The sequence below is a fragment of the Cibotium barometz genome, chromosome 24, assembly GCF_041138505.1.
Source record: "Cibotium barometz isolate CiBa-2024 chromosome 24, ASM4113850v1, whole genome shotgun sequence".
Classification (NCBI taxonomy): domain Eukaryota; kingdom Viridiplantae; phylum Streptophyta; class Polypodiopsida; order Cyatheales; family Cibotiaceae; genus Cibotium; species Cibotium barometz.
Genome location: NC_141069.1, coordinates 10,821,018 through 10,842,369, shown reverse-complemented (window position 1 = coordinate 10,842,369; position 21,352 = coordinate 10,821,018). Strand labels below are relative to the sequence as shown.

Genomic DNA, 21,352 nt, shown 5'->3' with positions numbered 1-21,352 from the left:
CTTATCCTCAGTAGTAGAAAGCAACCCAATATATCACTTATCAAGCTTATCCTCAGTAGAAAGCTTATTTAGCTTAAAAATAAATAATCTCAAATATATAATATAAATATCCTAAATACATGCAGGTTCTCTCAATCATGGATGACAAAGGAAACTTGAAAGTGTATGATTTATAACAAAGTGTAAAGTGTGAAAATGTTCCTTAACAGGAATGTAGAAATCGATGATAATGTTGATAATGCTGTTAAAACTGTTGATGATGAGCTTGAAGATGTGATGTCAAAGATAACGACGATGACCCTATCTAACAACCCTATCTACACACCAAATGCTGTTGTAGTACAAAAAACACATAATCAAACAAAGACAATTCAAATTGACACTCCCCTAGGATGTCTACCACAAAACCCACAAAGAATGAGCTTTGAAACACGCCCAAAATGCCGCAAAGTTGTTGTTAACAACACACCACAAGGTATTCCTTCTCCACCTAAGAGGATAGCTCAATCTGATACAATCAAAAGAGTAGCTCAAGGAGAAGATGACAAGGGGGTGAGAGCTAAGAGAACTTGCTCTGGTAGCAATTGTTGGAGTGGAGATCATAATAGCAACACACACATAGATGCAACAAATAAGGAGAGATAGATAGAAGCACAACACTCAAAGTAATTAATAAGGATGAGTGAAGTACAAGTGAAGTGACATGATAAGGTCACTTACACACTCTTAAGAGTGTACATATGCTCGAGGAATAAAGGCTACACAAATAACCCATACCTTTGTCGAATTCTCTAGTTTTACATATACTGACACAACTAGTCATGTAGTCCACACTGTGAATGTAAACATATATTAATGTTTCTCATAAGTTACAACATCCATTGACTTTAAAAAGAGGTATTTGACAGATAAATGCATGGAAGGAACTCTTTGCACTCTTCATAGTTCTTGAAACTCTTAACAATAACAAACAAAAAAAACAAGCTAGGAGGTGTGATCTTATAGTTGATAATTATGCTATTTTTAGTACGATTAAAATAACCAAATTATTTTTAAATGTAAAATTTTCATATCTAGAACCAAATTATATGTACATAAAGGAAAATATACAAAAATATTCTCTTAAATATGATTACAACACACATAAGTCTACCTTTAATCACATAAAATTATTATGTACACCAACACTCTCAATTAGTACAAATAAAAGCATAGGAGCTTACAAACAAATACAATTAGATCAAATAAATGCTAATAGTCTCAATTAGTACAAATAAAAGCACATAATCTTATAAATAAATGCAATTCAATCAAATAAAGACTAACATAAACAAAGAGGTATAATATGGCCCCTCTACATGAATTGTGTCTATTATCAATGAAGTGTACACAATTATAGATCTCTCTACACACATATCAATCTAGAGAAAAGAAATACAAATTCAAATGTTGCCAAGAATATGGGAAAAAATGTTATGCTTATTATCAATCAAAACTAAAGAATGAGTAGAGTTGAATGAGTCATGGCCCTTTAAGTACCTTTGTTCCATTAGAAAGCTCTAGAAAAATAGTTTCAACCATGATTTATAGATGCTTCAAAAAAGGCTCTACAAAGGATTAATTTTTTTCCTCAATGTTTCCATTTAGCAATGGCACATGTACAATACTTTTAATCTCATTGTTAGACTCTAAAGGAATCCACTTTTGATTCTTGAACATCCATATTTGATAGTTAAAGTGCATATAGTGTGGATCGTGTGATCAAGAATTTAATAGTCGACATGTTAGGGGCATCGAATCTACGCTCATAGTGATATTCCGTTTGATTCCCCACCTTAACTTCTTAGTTATCTATAAATAAGACGTGCATTCAAAAAGGATTATAAAAGTATAGTCTTTACAAAGTCTATCGTACCAAGGGAACTGAATCTACACTTATAATAGTGATCTCCCTTTTGATTTTGCACCTTAATTTCCTAGTTACCTATAAATAAGACATGCATACAAATATTGTACAACTTCTAAATAAGCATTATTGTGTTATTCTTCTTGGCTCACTTAAAGCAAACAAATTTGTGCTCTTCTTGGATCACTTAAAGTAAACAAATTGGTGTTCTTCTTGGCTCACTTAAAGAAAATAAATGTGTTCTTCTTGGCTCACTTAAAGTAAACAAATTGGTGTTTTTCTTCTTGGCTAACTTACAGCAAACAAACTAGTGTTCTTCTTCTTGGCTCACATAAAGCAAACAAATTTCCAAATGCAAATTGGAACAAACCATAAGGAATCTAGAACCCCTAGAAAACCTCATTGAATCATAAATGTCTTGAACCATCTTTAGCGGCAAGTCATCCTTTACTAATGATTTAGTATAGGCCATTTGACACTGACCAACATATGCATGCACTTACCAATATGGCTTGGGGCTCATCTATGCAACTCCCATACTTCTCTCCGTATGATGGTGTAACGTATGTTGAGGTGTAGAAGAAAATACCATAAAATTAATATCCTAGAATAACTCACCAACATATGCAGGCACACCATCGTAAATGTACTGATAAGGCTTTATAAGGGCTAATCCTCTAGATGAAAATATGTTTATAAAAAATAAAAAACTTTCACAAAGAAACTAGAGTGCAAAGGAAAATGCTACTTTAAATCATACAGCATAAGAAAGGGCTAATCAAGAAATGGGATTCAAACCCATAATTGTGAGGAAGACTTTTTATTCCTTGTGCTAGGAATATGAGACATATCCTTAGCTTATATACATCACACTATAGCCACCATCATCAAATGCTTTTTTAAAAATTTGAAACCAAAAAGTTATCCCTTCCAATACTCATTTAAGATCCCCCTTTTTTATAGTGATCCAATTGCATGAAGATCCAAGAACACTTTGAAATCCTCCTTCATCCATTCATAGTCTTCATCCCCTCATCTCCATTGTCTCCACTATCTCTAGTGACCATTCTCTCCATCTTCATTCACCACACTCCATCTCCTAGTCTTCACTATCTCCATCAACCCCATCAAATCGACCTGTCACCTCTATTTTATTGACTATCAGTTGTCACCTCCATCACCTCATCTCTCTCTCTCTCCATCTCCATTGTCTTTTCTATTCGTCACCTCCAAACGGCCTCAATGGTGGCTAATGCCTTCTTTGATCCTTTTGACCACCACCATCACTGGCAACTTCCCTGACATCACTTTTTTGACTGCCACCACTGGGTACATTAATTGGTGGCTATGTGATTGCACCCACGATATGCAGGGCCACTTTGGGCTAAGTGATACTCTAGCTCGCGAAGATCTCACTTGAGCACTCTCCCCTCCCTTCCCCCAAGGTGAGCTAAGATATCTTTGAGCACTCTCTCCCCCTCCCTTCCCCAAGGTGAGTGATCTCTGTGAGAACTCTCTACCCCTCCCTTCCCCCAAGGTGAGCTAAGATATCTTTGAGCACTCTCTCCCCCTCCCTTCCCCAAGGTGAGTGATCTCTGTGAGAACTCTCTACCCCTCCCTTTCCCAAGGTGAGTGGAGATCTCTCTTGAGCACACTCTCTCCTTCCTTGATGAACTCTAGATAGGAAGATCTTTCTTGTAATTAATATCATCATGGGCATAAATATGAGGTTGCCTTTGGTAAATGGTGTTACTTGGAGGATTGTAACATTTATGGAGCGTAGTGTGTGAATTGAGAGAGGTGGTATTATGTGTATTGGTGGATGCACCGTAGTGGTGGATACATAGCATAGAAACACCTCTCCTCTTTAAGCCATGGGAAAGATGGTACAAACTCATAGTCTAATGAACATGTTCCTTGTCTTTTGTCTCTTCTTGATATGAGGTGTTAGTGTAATGTGGTGTCTAGCCACTATCATTGTGTTGGTGCCCTCTCACCTTTTTGACTACCATCTAGTCCATCGATGGGTTGCACAATGCGCACTCATGATGTACATGGCCACTTTGGGGTTAGTGATACTCATGTTTCGCACATCTGTTTCAACCCTTAACCAAGGTGGGCAAAGATCTCACTTAAGCACTCTCTCCCCCTCCCTTCCCCACCAAGGTGAGTGGAGATCTCTCTAATCACTCTCTACCCCTCCCTTTCCCAAGGTGAGTGGAGATCTCTCTTGAGCACTCACTCCTTCCTTGATGGAATCTAGATCGAAAGATCTTTCTTCTAATTTATATCATGATGGACATAAACACGAGGTTGCCTTTGGAAAAAAAGATGTTACTTGGAGGATTGTAACATGTATGGAGCATAGTGTGTGAATTGGGGAGAGGTTGTATTGTGTTCTAGTGGATGCACCGTAGTGGATACATAGTGTAAAAACATCTCTCCTCTTTGAGCCATGGGGAAGATGGTACAAACTCATAGTCTAATGAATATCAAGTTGCTTATCTCTTGTATCTTCTTGATATGAGGTGTTAGAGTATTGTGGTGTAAGCATTAAATGAGGCTAACTTGAGAGGTTATGGAGTGCAAGGAGGTAGTCAAATAGCATAGTAGTAGATGGTGTCAAGGAAAGGGAGCTTGCAAGTCTAGGTAGTGAGTAACATGGTGGGTATACTTCCCAAGGGGAATCCCCAAGTCTAGGTAGCGAGTATCAACTAGTCCATGGTGGGTATACTTCCCAAAGAGAATCTCCAAACTCCCTCCTCTATTTCCTTCTTCTCCCTCTGCAAATCTATCCATAGGAGAGCTGAGATCAAGTGGTGTTTGAATGTGTCATCTACAGATAGAATAAATTTTTTTGGCAATCATAGTGGGACCCTCCTTAGAGGTCGACAATTCTCATTTTTTAAAAAGTGTTGTGTAGTGCATGCCCTTAAAGACTAGAGCTTCTGGTGTGGTAACTTACCTCCTCTTTGACTCATAAGATTTTTCCTCTCTTCCTTACTCTTTCCCCACCATCTACTTCTCATACCCTTATGATAGCTCCACTAGGACTAGAACCCTTGGTTGGTATTCTTAGTTATAGTGTTGAGTGAGTGTAGTGCATGACCCTAAAGACTAGAGCTTCTAGTGTGGTATCTTACCTCTTTTGCCTCCTCTTTGAGCTAGTCATAAGGCCTTTGCTTCCTTACTCTTCCCCCAGCATCTACTTCTCCTGTCCTTACGTCAGCTCCACCAGGGTTAGAAACCTTGGTTGGTAGTCATGTGCAAGTGAAGGTACCGATCAGCAAAGGTGCTATCACTGAAGATGATAAAGATCATGTGTAGACATTTCTCATGGTGTGTGCCTCTTTTGCACTCAATTGAGGTGATACATATCTCACCAATTGCATTGGAATAAAGTATGAATCAATAGTACTAGCACTAATCGCTTCTCTTGATAGGCTTCCTTGAGGTACCAATTTTTGGCTACCTTTCGACTAGGGAACTATTTTGATCTCATCACCCAAGAGCTAAACCAACTTTCGATGAAGGCAAGGGAATCAATGGCCCCTCATGCATGCAAAAGTGTTAGTAGCTCACTCGGTTAACCTCAAGACCTCAAAAACTATATGCTTCTAGAGTGGAGTTCCGAGTTCTCTTGGTACAAACTGAGAGGAAGTTAAACCACAACAATGACCCTTGCAAGATTTCCAAGACTTGGCCGCACTAAACTAGAGAATTCTCACCTCATGGCAAAGCATAGTACCTCTTGGGCCCCATAATCTCTAGTCTATCCTTGACCTTGTCTCCTTCTGTGGTCCCTGATTTTGAAGCCCCTCGTAGGCTCTCAACTACTACCTCCCTAGACAAGCTAGCTACAATTAAGAAGGATCTTGAAACTTTCAAGAGGTCTTAGTAGGAGAATGCATCTATCTCACATCATTGATGAAAGAGCTAAAAAGACAAAGATACCAAGGCTAGTCTATGGTGCATGGTCATAAGGTCATCTATTAGGTGACTGCCCCTTCAAGCAGTATTTGTCTTTGCACTCAATAAGGAGCTTGAACATTTCAAGAGGTCTTATAGCACGAGAATGCATAGCTTTCACAACATTAAGGAAAGAGATTAAAGAGCTCAAAAGCCAAACAAACATCCTACAACGTGCATCATATGTAGCTCAAGGCCATTTCTTTGGTGACAGTCCCATTACGCAGTAATTTTCTTTTTTCTCAAAGGGTGGCCATGAGGACAACGATTTCCATCACATCAAAGATCTTTGGCTAATGCAAAGTCACCAACGCCTTTGAATCCATTCTCTAACAGCCAATGTATATACTTCTTTACACCATACAAACCATGGCTAAACCCTCTCTCTTAGTGGTGTAGTTGTATTCAATATCTTTAGATTGACGGCTACTAGCAAAGGTCACAAAGAAGTCTATGTTGTGTTCCCCTAGTTATGCTAACATGCATCCAACAACAAAGCAGCAACAGATGCTGAAACATATCAATATACACAACTTAGATCTTAGTTGCGGGATCTTGAAATGTGATCTCAAGTTGTTATACAAGGGTTGATATATATATCATACACAACAAGATAAATCTTCTATAAAACCCTAGGTGGTGGCAATTTCAAGAGCACACATCTTGGTCTCATCTATGGATATGCCATTCTTAGAGATAACTTGTCCAAGGATGACATCATGTGTTTAACCTACAATTGGCATTTGAGAAGACTTAATGAGATGCGGTAGAGCTGGCATCTGTTTAAAAACAAGCCTAGGATGAGCAAAGTCCTTCCACTTTGACTAAACACGTAGATAATGAATAAATAAGGGTGGGTTCCCATGCTTACCAACTACCCGCCAACACATAGAAGGCCACCTTGTTGTACAAGGACAGAGCCAACACGTGTCCTCGGGATTTTGATGCATCACAAAGAACCATATGCATGATTCAAGCAATGTCCATGTGCAGCAATTCACTCACATGTTCATATCACACAAACAATTTAGTGCACACACACAACCTGGTATTTTTGAGCATCACAAAGAATCATATACATTCACACTCATGTTCATTTCCTAAGCAGCAAGCAAACGTGGCATAAATCACGGCAAACAATTTATGAAGATTTTCCAAAGCTTTATACCGCACACGGTAAGAAGCAAACATGTGCCAGTCAAAGAAGGCACCCATAATCCAAAGGAATTTATGATTACTCTCAGCAAAAAAAGCATTTTTAATGATTTGTGAAGTGTGGATAGATAAGAGGCATCCCATCGACCGAATGAGCGTTTGTTATATGTGTCCACCCTCATTTTAGGAGTTGGCTCTAGTTGGTCCTTAGAGAGAGGAAAGAAGAAAGAGAAATGCTATTAACGTGTAACAAAAGCCACAATGCCTATGAAACAATGGTCGTTCAACAATATACATCTATCATACAGTCACATGTAACACGGGAAAAAATACAGAAAGTGATGACTATTTACTACAAAAAGTAATAAATAAAAAACCAGAACAAATAAGTGACAACTATATACTACAATGGAATTTTAAAAATTCCATGAATCTCAATTCATAGGTTGGGTAAAAGCATGGTGAACACAAGTGCACATGCATGCGTGCCCATGCACACAGAGACAGAGAGAGAGAGAGGGAGAGAGGACAGAGAGAGAGATGGAGAGAGGGAGAGAGAGAGAGAGAGAGAGCACAGCAACAGTTTCAATGCAAATCACCACTCGACCTGATTTATATTAGCTCAATAAAATCATCTGCCACTGCTGCAGATGATTTTCAGGAGTAGGACTGATTAGATTTTTACAAACCCTGCTACAGACTACGTCATGCTGGCCACCCTGCTTTTTGAGGAATGATCAAATTTTCAAAATAATTGCCTGTGGGCTTCCTCCAGGGGAAGGATAACCCACACTCTGCTTTCTTAGGAATAAATTTGTCAAAATATTTGCTTGTGGGCTTCTTCGGGGATGGTCAATTCATCATAATCACTCACAACCACCTGCATAAACAAATACTTGTATTATTAATCTTTGCTACAGAAGTGACAAACTAGTTAACATCTTGAGAAAAAACTACTGTGTTTTGCATTCCAATGCTACATTGCCAATATATGACAGCCGGAACGGCTGCCATCCCAGTCTGGACACCTCATCTATTGATACTAGATGGCTAACCAATGTGTTTTGCATTCCAATGCTACATTGCCAATATATGACAGCCGGAACGGCTGCCATCCCAGTCTGGACACCTCATCTATTGATACTAGATGGCTAACCACTTTCTAAAGATCTGGCTCCTTCGCAAATAGGTGGCACACTCTCACTGACTGGTGTGTTCACACCATAACAGAGTCTTGACATGAAGGATGCTTCCCTCAAAGCACATTGTCTTTGGGTTTCCAATGTAACTATTTGGCCCTCCTAGCTCTATTTCACATGATGAAACCCATGCCCGGACACCAGACATGTGGAAGAAGACATGGGGACAGGGTCCATAAGGATTGATTAAGAAAAAGCACCATACTTGGTAGAAAAGCAAGAAAAAGCAAAAAGTCAAATAGGGTTGACTATGAGCCAAGGGCACCATTGGAAAGAGGAGACTGAGTCGGACCAAAAAGCTAAAAGGCGCGCTCTCAAAAAGCAGCTCTAAGGCCAAAAAACAAGGCCTTAGAGCCAGAAAAGCAAAGCACCAAGACAGAGACAGATTTTATTCTAATAGACATCGTTCTAGAGAGTTCTCTGAAGGAACGATGGTGTATTTGCGAGTTCCGAAAAGTTCCGAGACTTTACGGACAGGTCAATCTCCGAAATTATCCCCTAGATACTGTGGACCATGTCAGTAGACTTAAGGAAGTACTGGATGGAACAGACCAGTTAGATGTCGAGGATATGACATTTGTTCCACACGAACCTGAAAAGATTCTTGGATTTCGTGAAAGGCGATCGCGTAATATACTTATCACAGAATACAAGATCAAGTGGAAGTATCATGTTGAGGAGGACGCTACATGGGAGACATTGACTACCTTTCAGAGGGATTACCCTGGCTTTTTAGTGAGCTCACGAGTGAGCTCTTAGAGAAAGGGGAGTATGTCATGTGCATAGTGTGTATCTACTGTGTGCTACACGCACACAAGACTAGCTTTGAGGTTTGGGAAAGCTTGGAGTTAGGCAGGCTGATTGGCGAGCTGAGTTAGGGATAGACTAACGGGCGGGAACCCTAGTATGGACGGGCGGGCGCCCAAGTGTGGACGTCCAATGACCGGCCAAGAGCCTATAAAACGGTGGCCAAGGTTAGTCAATCGTATATAGAGTCTCGCGTGTCTTTGTGAGAGCTCTATGGTCAGGAGCTTGGATCTAGTGCAGATGTGCACCTGCTTTACGCAGCCGAGGCCGGCAACAATCTCGAGGCCCGCAAGGGTAGCTTCATGGCGGTATGACGTCACAAGGTAGAGATTGGTCGGTACGTTATCTAGTTAGCTCAGCTCGTGGCTCGGTGGGGACAGCCAAGACTTGTGGGCTTGCCCACGGCTGTCAAGGTTGGGAGGTGAGTCGGGCTTTGCACCCCCTTCACGTTTGTTTGGTTTGTTTGCAAGTTTCGAGTCTTGTACCAAGAGCGTTCTACGAGGAGATCCTATGGGGATTTGACAGATAGGAAGTCCACGTCAATACCTGGCCGACAAGGTCCTGATCAAACCTCCCTGCTACAACTATTTGAGCCTGGCTTGTGCCTTAATCTATGATTCTATTGTTTATATGTTGCCCTTATGGGATTAGTCTTGGATTATGAGCCATTGTACATGTGTGCACATGACACACGCTTAGCATGACTCTTGAGTCTCAGTATAAATCTATGGAGCTCCCAGCCTGGACCTGCTACCAATACCGACTAAAATGATTGTCGGTCTAACATAGCCCTCTCAAAGAGTCTTAAAAGTCAGCCCTAATCTAAGTGAAGCTCAAAGAGTTCACTTCCCCAATTCTACTCAAGGCATCCGCCACTCTATTCAGGCCACCCTTCCGATACTTTATTTCCATATCAAAACCTTGCATCAACTCAACCCACTGTGCCTTCCTCCCGCTCAACGTCTATCACATATGTACTTATTCAACTCATGGTGGGTTAGCACAACAAACTTGGTCCCATAAAGATAACGTCGCCAAGTTTTTAGAGTGTGTATAACTGCATACATCTCTTTCTCCTGAGGGTGCCATCTAACTTGGGTATTGTAAAGCTTCTTGCTTTCAAATGCCACAAGTTGTGGCCATCTTGGAACAGTGCTGTGTCTATCATGAAATCACTAGCGTTTGTCTCGACCACAAATGGTCTGCTAGGATCCAACAAGGCCAATACAGGTCCTTCCTTCACCTTAAACTCGAGAGCTTGGAAAGCCTCATCAAGCTTCTCGTTCCGGGCTATTCGACTTACGTCCTCTATCCCTCAAGAGGTCCATGAAAGGTACAATCAACTGCGAATAATCCCTGGACCCTCACCGACTTCAGAAGAAAGACGGTGAATCCCAAAAACACTCCAACTTTCCTTACAGTCTGAAAATTGGCTAATCCAAAACCTTATGTATCCGCTCAAGATCTATACTCATCCCATCTCGAGAAATCCGATGTCCTAGCAAAGACCCCATGCCCATGTTTGGGGCAATGCTCTATAAAAATGACTCGGTCATCCTTGTAGATAGCCCAGCTGCCTTCTTGTTTTAATTCCATTTTTTGGGCCATCTTTGTTCCACTTGCAACAGTGTAAGATCATCACTAAGATTCGAAGGGCTTCTCATCCTTCTTGACACCTATAAGGATCCTACGTAGGTGTGACCATAGTCACATAAAAACCCATTTTGTCCATACGAAACATGATACAGACCAAACGGATGAAACGTTTCGAAATGAAACGAAACGCCATTTCGCCCAAATTTGAGATTATTCTTCTCCTCTTCTTCTTCTTCCCCTTCACTTTCTTCTCCTCTTTCATCTCAATCTTCTTAAAAAACTTGTAAAGATGAAACGATGTGTCACCATATACGGCATCTCCAGAATTAACATGTGTGGAAGGACTTTGGACACCCAAAAGATCAAAAATGTACAAGCTTTGGGAATGGGGAATTATCCAATACAAAGGACCAAGTGTTTGTAGCATGGTCCATCACTCGAGATGGTTTCTTGGACACAGAAATGGATTTTGTAGCTCAAGTGTCAAGTGGAAAGTATGTATGGCAAACTCTTGAGGATTTGGGGGAGATCAAGCAATGAAACAGGCTTCTACATGGTGCTTACATGTGTTTCTCATGTGGTGGAACACAAAGAGATCTCCTCCTAAATTTTAGGGAAAGTTGCTATTTTTGGCAATCTCCGATGGAATTCCCGTTCACGTCATTACCTCCGGAATTCAACAGAGATCCAGTATTGCCAAAGCACCGATGTGAAATTAGCTATCATCTGGGATATTTTTAGAGTTAAAGATTGTGGAATTTTTGGTCTTTGGATTTGGGACATGTGGCAGATAAGAGGATAAAAGTGAGATAAGTGTCCTCACACTTGTCAATTCAGCTCTACACATGGCATTGTAGCATTTTCTTGCTTATTTGAACCTAAGATAGTTATCTCTTTGAGCTTCAAGCAGGTTTGTGGAGGCTAAAAACTCTGATTCTTCTTCATTTCTATGCCCACCATAGCCATATCCAGCTTGGGGAAGATGATTTTCACTACTCTCCCCGGATGGTTGTTTTTTAGCAAAACAGTCCTAAAGCTTGTTAAAATTTCTTGTTTTATGCGATATACAAGCTGTTATACTAGTTTAGATGTCACCAGCCTGCACATTTTCCAGTATGAAAGGGGTCTAGTGGACTCCAGGATGTCTAAATATTTGGAAAGTACAAGCTTTGGGAATGGGGGATTATCTTAGAACACACTCCTAAAATTTAGGAGAGTTGCTATTTTTGGCCCGCGCGACTCCGATGGAAATTCTGTTTGCATCATTACATCTGGAATTGAGCAGATACCAAGAGTTAGCAAAGTGCCTATGACAGAATGTCTACTAGTTGGGATATTTTTAGAGGTAAAGATTATGGGAGAACCCATCTCTTAGATTGGGACATGTGGCAAGAAAGTGGATCAAAGTGAGACAAGTGGCCTCACACTTGTCACTCCAGCTATTGTGTGGCTCTCCACTTGTCATTGTAGCCTTGTCTTGCCATTTTAGCTCATGGGAGGCCCAAATCTATAAATTGGAGCCCTCTCTCTTCATTAAGAGAGGCTCTCTTGATGCACACTAGCCTCTACCACCGTTACAGGCTGCCCTAATGATGGCTACTCTCTTTCTCTCTCTCTTGAAGGCTGCCCATGAAGAGTACCGGCTGTTGGGGACTGTTTTGGAAGCTTCCATCGCGAAGAAAACTGAAGGCAAGGGTATTTAATCATTTATTATGATTTCTAGCGATTGTACTTCTTGTACCAGCCCTTGTACCTACTGTACCAGCCACTGTACTGGCTGTACCAGTCCTTGTACTTGTTGTACCTGCTATACCAGCATTTGTACCTACTGTACCTACTGTACGGGCTGAATGGAGGAGTTGTACTTGTTGTACCAACTCTATTGCATGAAGACCCGTGGTTTTTGGGAAAGAATCAGTACCCACACGAAGATATATGGATTATATTGTTGGTTTAGCATTTCTAAAGCATGTGTTGCGGCTTGGTAGCCTCGTGTTGGGCTGTGTTATGGCATTTGTATATGGATAATCCGGCATCTCCCGTGGGGAGAGTAAGGCCCTCAAAGCTTGTACATGATATTATTCTCCTTGGGTAATAAAATAGGGGGGGATCGGCCCATTCCGGCCTCTATGCGGTGTCACACGTGCAAGCTCCATTTTCAGCATTTGTGGATGTTTTGTCTAGCTTTTATGTTTTATGCAAAATGATGATGGATGTGTGTTAAGGCTGTGGCCATGTTTAAATGTTTTAATATGCATTGATGGTATCGACAAGTGTGTCAAAGGCCCTAGTCCCCCGGGCACACACCGTGAGTTACATTATGCACTCATGGATGAGCCACATGGACTGGTTTACAGGTTTTGGCGCTCATGAATGCGACATCCAGACTGTTATATAGGTTTATGAGCTCATGAATGAGCCACATGGGCTGGTTTATAGGTTTATGAGTTCATGGATGAGCCACATGGGCTGGTTTATAGGTTTATGTGCTCGTGGAAGAGCCATATGGGCTGTCATACAAGTTCATGCACGTATGCAAGAGCCATGTGGGCTATTATACATGTTTGCGCGCCTATGGATGGACGTGTTGTGGATCGCCATATTGGATGAAGGACAGGTTTATGATTGTATATGGATAATCCGGCATCTCCCGTGGGGAGAGTAAGGCCCTCAAAGCTTGTACATGTTATATTTCTCCTAAGCTGAAAATAAAAGTTACACAACTGACACCACATAGAGACCGGAATGGGCCCGACCCTCCCTTGGAGTATTTCATTATCCATGTGGATTGTTTAATGGCTGTGATTAAATGCCGAAATGTTTAATTGTACTCATGGTCAAAGCGATGCTCACCCACTCCCGCACTTCCCGGGCAAGTTACATTGGTATCAGAGCATAAGGCTTTCTCTCATTCTTATGTGAGAACAATTTTATTAAGGTGCATACTATGGCCATTGGTAGGATTATACATAGCAGTACCAGACATAATTGGAAGTGAACATTATGGTTTCTTGGAGTCTGTAAGGAGGCGTCTATCTTCTATCTTTGTATTATGGAAGCTACTTCTCAAGCTCAAAGCAAGCTATAATGGAGTTCTATTTGTCTCATGGCTTCATGATGTTTTCGGCAAAGAAGAAGAGCTACATGGTTTGAGGTTACAAAGCTGTTACTTTTTGATTCTTCATGGTTTATGTGTTTTGAACACTTAACCCTCGTGTGTACATGCAAGGAGAAGTGTTGTATGTTTTTCTTGAATGTGATTTAGGAAAAATGCTTGTCATGGCTGAGAAGCCTAGAATCTAGAGGTCATCATATTGTGAGCACGATGCTCGAGGACTGCAATATATGACATGGTTATATATACATACATACATACATACGTACGTACGTACGTACGTACGTATATATATATATATATATATATATATATATATATATATATATATATATATGGTCATCTTTTTCATTCTTCAGTTTGATGGCTTCATGGACTTATGGCTCCCTTTAATGGGATGACTTCTTTTCATGGCTCCCTTTATTGGGATGGATTATGCTTTTGGCTTCCTTTATTTGGGATGCATTGGACTTATGGAACTCATGGTTATCTCATGGATCGAGGATTTCTATTGGCCGACCAAACGCCTGTAAAACTATTGGTGGCTGAAATGCCTATAAACTATGTGTAGCAAAAATGTTTATGGAGCACCACGATATCTATGCTTGTGAGTGATTCTCATTTTATGTTACACACTTGAACCCACCTCTCCTCCAAGGTGTGTGGTTAGAGTACCAACACGGAGTGCAAGTGGTAGAGTGGACATGACACCTGGTTGGCAAGGGACTTATGTCTACGCCAAGGGTGATGTGGACTAACACCTTGTTGGTAGGGGACTTATGTCTACACCAAGGGTCATGTGGACTGACACCTTGTTGGCAAGGGACTATGTCTACGCCAAGTGTCAATAGATAGACTAGAATCTGGTATGTTGGGAACTAGATGTCTGCGCTCAGATCCAATGGGTGTTCTACATCCGCGTGCACAATCAATCGGTCTTCTATTTCTTAGCGTGGCCTTTGCATGTGTAAGCAATGGAAGCCAGTGGAGAGTAGCATGCGTTTGACGTCACACTCGAGATTGGAGAACGAGTAACTACTTCTTGGAGTTGGATTCGACTTGGAGTATGGACAGAGAGACGTGATTATGATATCTGGACTTAGGAGACTGTTTTGTCTTGCCCATTTATTTCCGGACATGATTAGGATATCTCCACTTATATGGGATTGTTTTGTCTCGCCCATTTAGTTGGGACATGGATTCTTTCAGTTATATTGGATTTTTGAGACTCTCTGATCTCGCCCACTTATGGGATGTGATTATATCTTGATACATGTTTTGAAGCTTTAAAGTTGAGGACAACATTTAAGAAGCTGGGAGGAATGTCACCATATTGGGTATCTTCAGAGTTCAAGTGTGTGGAAGGGCTTTGGACACCCAAAAGATCAAGAATGTACAAGCTTTGGGAATGGGGTATTATCCAGTACAGAGGACCAAGTGTTTGTAGCATGGTCCATGCACTCAAGAAATGGGTTTTTGAGCTCAAGTGTCAAGTGGAAAGTATGTATGGCTAACTCTTGAGGATTTGGGAGAGATCAAGTAATGAAACAGGTTTCTACATGGTGCTTACATGTGTTTCTCATGTGGTGGAACACAAAAAGATCATCTCCTAAATTTTAGGAAAAGGTGCTATTTTTGGCAATCTCCAAGGGAATTTCCGTTCGCGTCATTACCTCCGGAATTCAACAGAGATCGAGTATTGCCAAAGCGCCGATGTGAAATTAGCTATCATTTGGGATATTTTTAGAGTTAAAGACTGTGAAATTTTTGGCCTTTGGATTTGGAACATGTGGCAGATAAGAGGATAAAAGTGAGACAAGTGTCCTCACAATTGTCAATTCAGCTCTACACATGGCATTGTAGCATTTTCTTGCTTATTTGAACATGAGAGAGTTCTCTCTTACACGAGTTTAAGCTTCAAGCAGGTTTTTGGATGCTGAAAACTCTAATTTCTCTTCATTTCTAAGCCCACCATAGCCATATCCAGCTTGGAAAAGCTTGCTGAAATTTCTGGTTTTATGCGATATACATGCTTTTATACTAGTTTATGCACTCATGGATGAGCCACATGGGTGGTCTACAGGCTTTGGCGCTCATGAATGCGACATACAGGCTGTTATACAGGTTTATGAGCTCATGAATGAACCACCTGGGCTGGTTTACAGGTTTATGAGTTCATGGATGAGCCACATAGGCTGGTTTACAGGTTTATGTGCTCGTGAAAGCATAGTAGCAGGGGAACCCCGTTTCCCCCCATTGGGAACGGTGGAACGCGTTCCCCCAGTGGAACGCTGGAAACGCATGGTGGAACGTGGAGGTGGTCGAAAAATGGTGGAACGGCAAGGAACGTTGGTGGAACGCTAGGTGGAACGGGCCAGGGAACGCTAGCCTGCCGTTCCCCCACGTGGGAACGTGCAGATGACGTGGAATTTTTAAAAAAAAATGAAGCCCGTAAGCCTTGCAAGTTGCGCTAGGCGCTTTTCGGAAATTCGCACAAGCCCGTACGCCGCCCGCCGCCCGTCGCCTTTCGGAGTTCACGCCGTTGCTGTCCACGACTCCACGAGTACAGCCGCCAGCGCCCGTACTGTCCTGCCCGTACAGCAGCTGTTCTTTCAACTTCTGAGTCCTGACATTCTGTACTGCTGCCTGCATAGTACAGTCGCCCCAGCCACCACTGGCAGCCAGGCCCCCAGCCCTTGCACTGTGCAGACTACAGTCATCTAAAAGGCAAGGCAGCAAGAAGCTTTTCTCTTTCTTCTCTCTCTCTTTTTTTGTTTGAACTTTGAACTTTTGGTGTTTTAAAAATTACCTATGGTGAATCACAATCTGGACTGCACACTGCACAGTGCACAGTCTCTCCCCATTAAACAGAAGAAAAAAAAGGACTCATTTCTCTGGAATGGTTAACTTTGAAAGCCTATTCAACTTTTTGCCCGAATTTGCAGACATCATGGCTTACTCGGGTTCAAAGCGATCAGCTTCGAATGCTACTTGGTGGGACGAGGTTGAAAGGCTGGAAAGGTATTCATCTAAGGGAGGTGCAACACGATGGAAATGCAAGCAATGTAACAAAGAGAAGTCAGGAGGAGCAAACCGTGTGAGAGCACATCTATGCCATGTGAACAATGAAAAAGCACAAGTGAACAAATGCCCAGGGACAACACCTGAAATGCGTAGAGAGCTTTTGGCAAAGTACCCAAGTGAAGAGGAGAAAGCATGTGCACGAAAGAAACCGGCAGTTGATGCATCTTACTTCAGTAGACAAGGGGAAGATGTACACTTGGGAGATGGACAACAGTATGGAGGACTTGGGAGCTTTGCATTTTCCCAAGATTCGCAGTCTATGGGTGCAAGTTCCGGCAAGCAGCAAACCTTGGGAGCAGCTTGGGATCCCCACAAGAAAGAGAGGGTAGATGCAGCTGTTGCAAGGTTCTTTTATCATGATCATGTAGCATTCAATGTTGCCAGGTCTCCATATTTCATTGAAATGGTCCAGGAGATTGCACGGTATGGCCCAACATACAAGCCTCCTTCATATGAGACCATACGCACCACCTTGTTGCAAAAGGAGAAAGCTGCAATTGAATGTGCTTTAGAGTCTGTGCATGAAAGTTGGGCAAAGAATGGTGTGTCACTTATTGCAGATGGTTGGAGTGACACTCGAAAAAGGTCCATTCATGGCATGGTTGCTTATTCTCGAGGAAGAATGCAATTCATTTCCTCACATGATGCTTCTGGGACTGGAAAAACTGCAGATCAGCTTGTGGAAGAGTGGGCCGAAGGTATTGAGAAAGTTGGACCAGAGAATGTTATTCAGTTCTTAGCTGATGGTGAGGCAACAAATAGAGCAGCTGGTCTTAAGCTTGAAGACAGGTATCCGCATATCACATTCAGTCCATGCTTTGCTCATTGTTTGAGCAACTTATTGAAGGATGTTGGCAGCTTGCCATGGGTTGATCCACACATTCAAAAAGGCAAGGAGATAATAAGCTTCATTCAAAACCATCAGTTTATTTTGAATGAATTCCGCAAGAGATCGGCCAAAAAGGATCTCTTGAAGTACTCAGAGACATGGGCTGAAATTGCCAGTGCCACAAAGAAACAAATTGAGGAAGTCAACCCATGGATTGAAGTAGTAAAAAAACAGAAGGATACACCAGTCAATAAAGTAGAGGTGATGAATGCTACATTGGAAGAGGAAGCCAAGAGACAGGCATGTGCCTTACATGTACGTGTAGTTGGGTGGGAAGATAAGGGAAATCCCCAAGAGGATGCAAAAGCTCTTGCAACAAAAATTGGAGCCACTGATGTACCCATTACCGGAGCATGGCGAGTAGGCAGAGATGAAACCAAGGCGAAGATATTGATCATCAGGTTTGGTGACTTGGAGAAAAAGAAGGCCTTCCTCTCCAAAAGGATGGCCCTTAAGGGGGAAAAGATTTATTTGGATGAGGACCTTACAAAGGCACAGATAGCACACCGGAAGGAACACATGCCGCGTGTGCTTGAGGCAAGGAAAGAGGGAAAATGGGCGGTATACAGAGATGGCTGAGTCATCATTACGGAGAGGAGGCCCGCTTGACGGTGCGTGGCCTATGAGACCTTGCGATTCACGGTGCGGAATTGCAACGGAGCCCTTAGAACATATGCAGGATACTTTGAGGATACTTTCAGACACAGTGATATTGCTATTTATACGGAGACCCATCAGTGCACAAACAAGAGGCCTCCTGACATCCGGGGTTATAGATGGGAATTAGTGTTCCGCCCTCAGCCACGCCGCATAGTGGGAGGCACTAGAGGATCTGGAGGAGTGGCAATACTTTACAGGGAGGAGCTTCGTGACAAAATACATGTGGTACATAGAGATGCAGATGCGAGGTACATGTGGGTCCGACTATGCAAAGAGGGGCTCCGCGAGCTATATGTGGCGGTATGCCCACTCCAGGTTTGCACCATCAGGAGAGTCGCCCTATATACCACTATATGATGATATCACGAGGTTTGCCAGCATGGGAGACATATTACTATTGGGAGACTTTAATGCACGTATAGACACAGAGCAGACAGAGTTGTATGATACTCAAGAGGCTATGTACCGGGAGATCATGGCAGAGGATGTAGGGTTGCAGAGATCAGCATAGGATGAGGGGGAGATTACAGATTATGGCAGGCATTTTCTCACACTCGGGAGTGCACATGGGTTGGTCATATACAATGGCTTATTGAGATGGCAAGGATTAGATGCTCTCACACACTGGAACTCTAAAGGGGGAGCGAGCACAGTGGACTACTTGATGGGATCTCCTTCATTGATACCTGATGTGCGGGGTTTCACGATTTCCAGTAGGCCCATTGGCATAGCAGCCGATCATGCATACCTGAGTTTCACAGTAGTAGGTAGATCCCCGAGAGATGGGCCAGCCACTCATCTACCTAGGTACTCGAGATATCAGTTTACACGTGAGACAGTTGGGGTTTATCGAGATGCAGTATCTGATGGCTTGTTCACTTTAGACCCGCATAGCCGTCTGGACGAGATCACGAGAGGATTGGGAGGTGTACTACATGTGTCCGCCTCATGTGCGTTTCCCTGCACTATGATCCCTTCCACCCACCCCCGCAGCATTGCCCCACAGAACAGTTGGTATGATGAGTGTCGTGAGACACGAGCACAGCTACAGCATGAGATTGCCATTGGGTCTCACACGCATAGACAGGCCGGGATGATCTTTCGGCGCCTTGTGCGGAGGAAGAAACGAGCCTATCTGGCTAAGCTAGAGGAGGAGATCTACCAACTCTTCTTGGGGAAGGACAGCGAGAGAGCATGGAAGATGTTCCAGGAGAGACAGCCTGGTACTCCGATTACTGCACCTGAGGCATGGCATACTTATGCTAGAGAGCTATATGATGCACCAGGACAGCCCCCCACCCCCCCTCCACTGGGAGCTAGACCGGCTAGCAGCACCTTTTTTACTATGCGGATGGTGCTAGATGCGATAGACAGGTTACAGAATGGAATGGCACAGGATCATGATGGGCTAGTTGGAGAGCACTTCTCATATGCACGAGACACTTTGGCTCCGCTCATCGTACATGTGTGTAATCGTGCCATTTGTGAGGGTTTCCCGACAAGCTGGACAGAGCATATCGTTGTACCACTCTTTAAGAGTGGGGACCCCATGGTACCAGGCAACTACAGGACGATCATGATTGGTCATTACTTGGCCAAATTATATGGCTCTATATTGGAGTCGGAGCTGAGCCGATGGGCAGAGAGGCATGGTCATCAAGCACATGGACAGGCTGGCTTCAGGAGAGGATTTACTACCTTGGATCACATACTGACACTTCGGGCACTTATTGAAGAGGGCATGGCACAGAAGAGAAGGATATACTGCTGCTTTGTGGACTTTCGCAAAGCCTTCGATATTTGATACGCTTGTCACACCGACCCTCCTGTACGGAGCTCCAATTTGGGGGCCCAATATACATCACAGATCTCTCAGAGGGATAGATGAGGGATGGAGGCAAATGGAGAGACCACTGATTATGATGATTGCCCCTATGATTCGGAGCAAATCATCAGTACCACATGAGATTGTTTGGGTTGAGCTGGGTGCCCCACCAGTAGTAACGGAGGCCCTATTCGAGGCAGTTACCTTTTTATAGCGGCTATGGGAGCTCCCTCAGCAGAGGTACTCCCGATTGGCATTGACCTCATCCATACAGTTGGTAGAGGATGGAGATACTCATTGTTGGTACGCTCAGATGAGATCATGGTTTGATCTACATGGTTTGCGGATAGAGGCACTACCACCCTTTCAGTACAGTCTGGATTGTCCATTTTTGGATCTCACCTGCTCAGAGCAAAACCGCCTGATCAGGATGGATATCATTAGAGTGGACACAGAGAGTACATGGACTAGCCCCCCTTGAGCCCTTGGGCACGAAAATGGCTCATTCCAAGATGATTTTATCACCCGCCCGGCGTACATGGATGTACACCTATCACATGGGATACGTTGTGCCATTGGACAGATCAAACCTCATCACACCAGCTGCGGATTGAGACAGGGCGATATGTGCATCAGATCTTGGATGACCGCATTTGTCAGCTATGCTACCAGGAGATAGAGACAGAGGAACACTACTTTTGTCGATGTACAGTCTATTATGAGATCCGAGGGATATATCACTGCCTCTTCTGAGAGGGTTTTGGGCCGTTACGCAGGGTCATGGAGTTTTAGGATCAGAGATGCCTGGGATTGTTTCTACTTGAGCTCAGGAGACACAGAGAGACCCTCTTGGGAGACAGGAGGCCGAGCCATGATGTACCTAGACAGAGGACCCTGACAGATTTCTTCGGCACCAGCACCAGCAACCCAGCCCACACACCTGTTGATACCTCCTCCATTGGGCCATCAGGGCACCGACCACGCTCCCAAGGAGTCACCACTGATAGAGCAGCTATCTTTTGTCGTGCTTGTCGGCCATGCCCACCAGAATCCCGATCACGGCATCCTCACCATCGCCAGATCAGAGCCATTATTGCTCGGCATCGGAGGCACCTACCTCGCTTCTACGACCTCTCCATTCTAGACA

General features: G+C 43.0%; 1 protein-coding gene and 1 long non-coding RNA gene across 3 annotated transcripts in view; both read right to left on the bottom strand.

The window, feature by feature from the left end:
- Positions 1 to 6,383: 6,383 nt before the first annotated feature.
- LOC147624909 (uncharacterized) lies at positions 6,384 to 7,028 on the bottom strand. Its single transcript, XR_015269018.1, has 2 exons — positions 6,747 to 7,028; positions 6,384 to 6,654 (listed from the first exon to the last, which is right to left on the bottom strand). It is a non-coding gene; the product is annotated as an uncharacterized LOC147624909 (long non-coding RNA).
- Positions 7,029 to 7,361: 333 nt separating this feature from the next.
- Positions 7,362 to 21,352, bottom strand: part of OWL1 (DNAJ heat shock N-terminal domain-containing protein) — a 68,402-nt gene continuing 54,411 nt past the window's right edge. For both annotated transcript variants that reach the window (XM_086818156.1, XM_086818155.1), the window contains one exon: positions 7,362 to 7,910. In XM_086818156.1, coding sequence (XP_086674282.1) covers positions 7,848 to 7,910 — 63 coding nt within the window. In that variant the 3' untranslated portion in view covers positions 7,362 to 7,847. The remainder of the gene's footprint in view (positions 7,911 to 21,352) is intronic.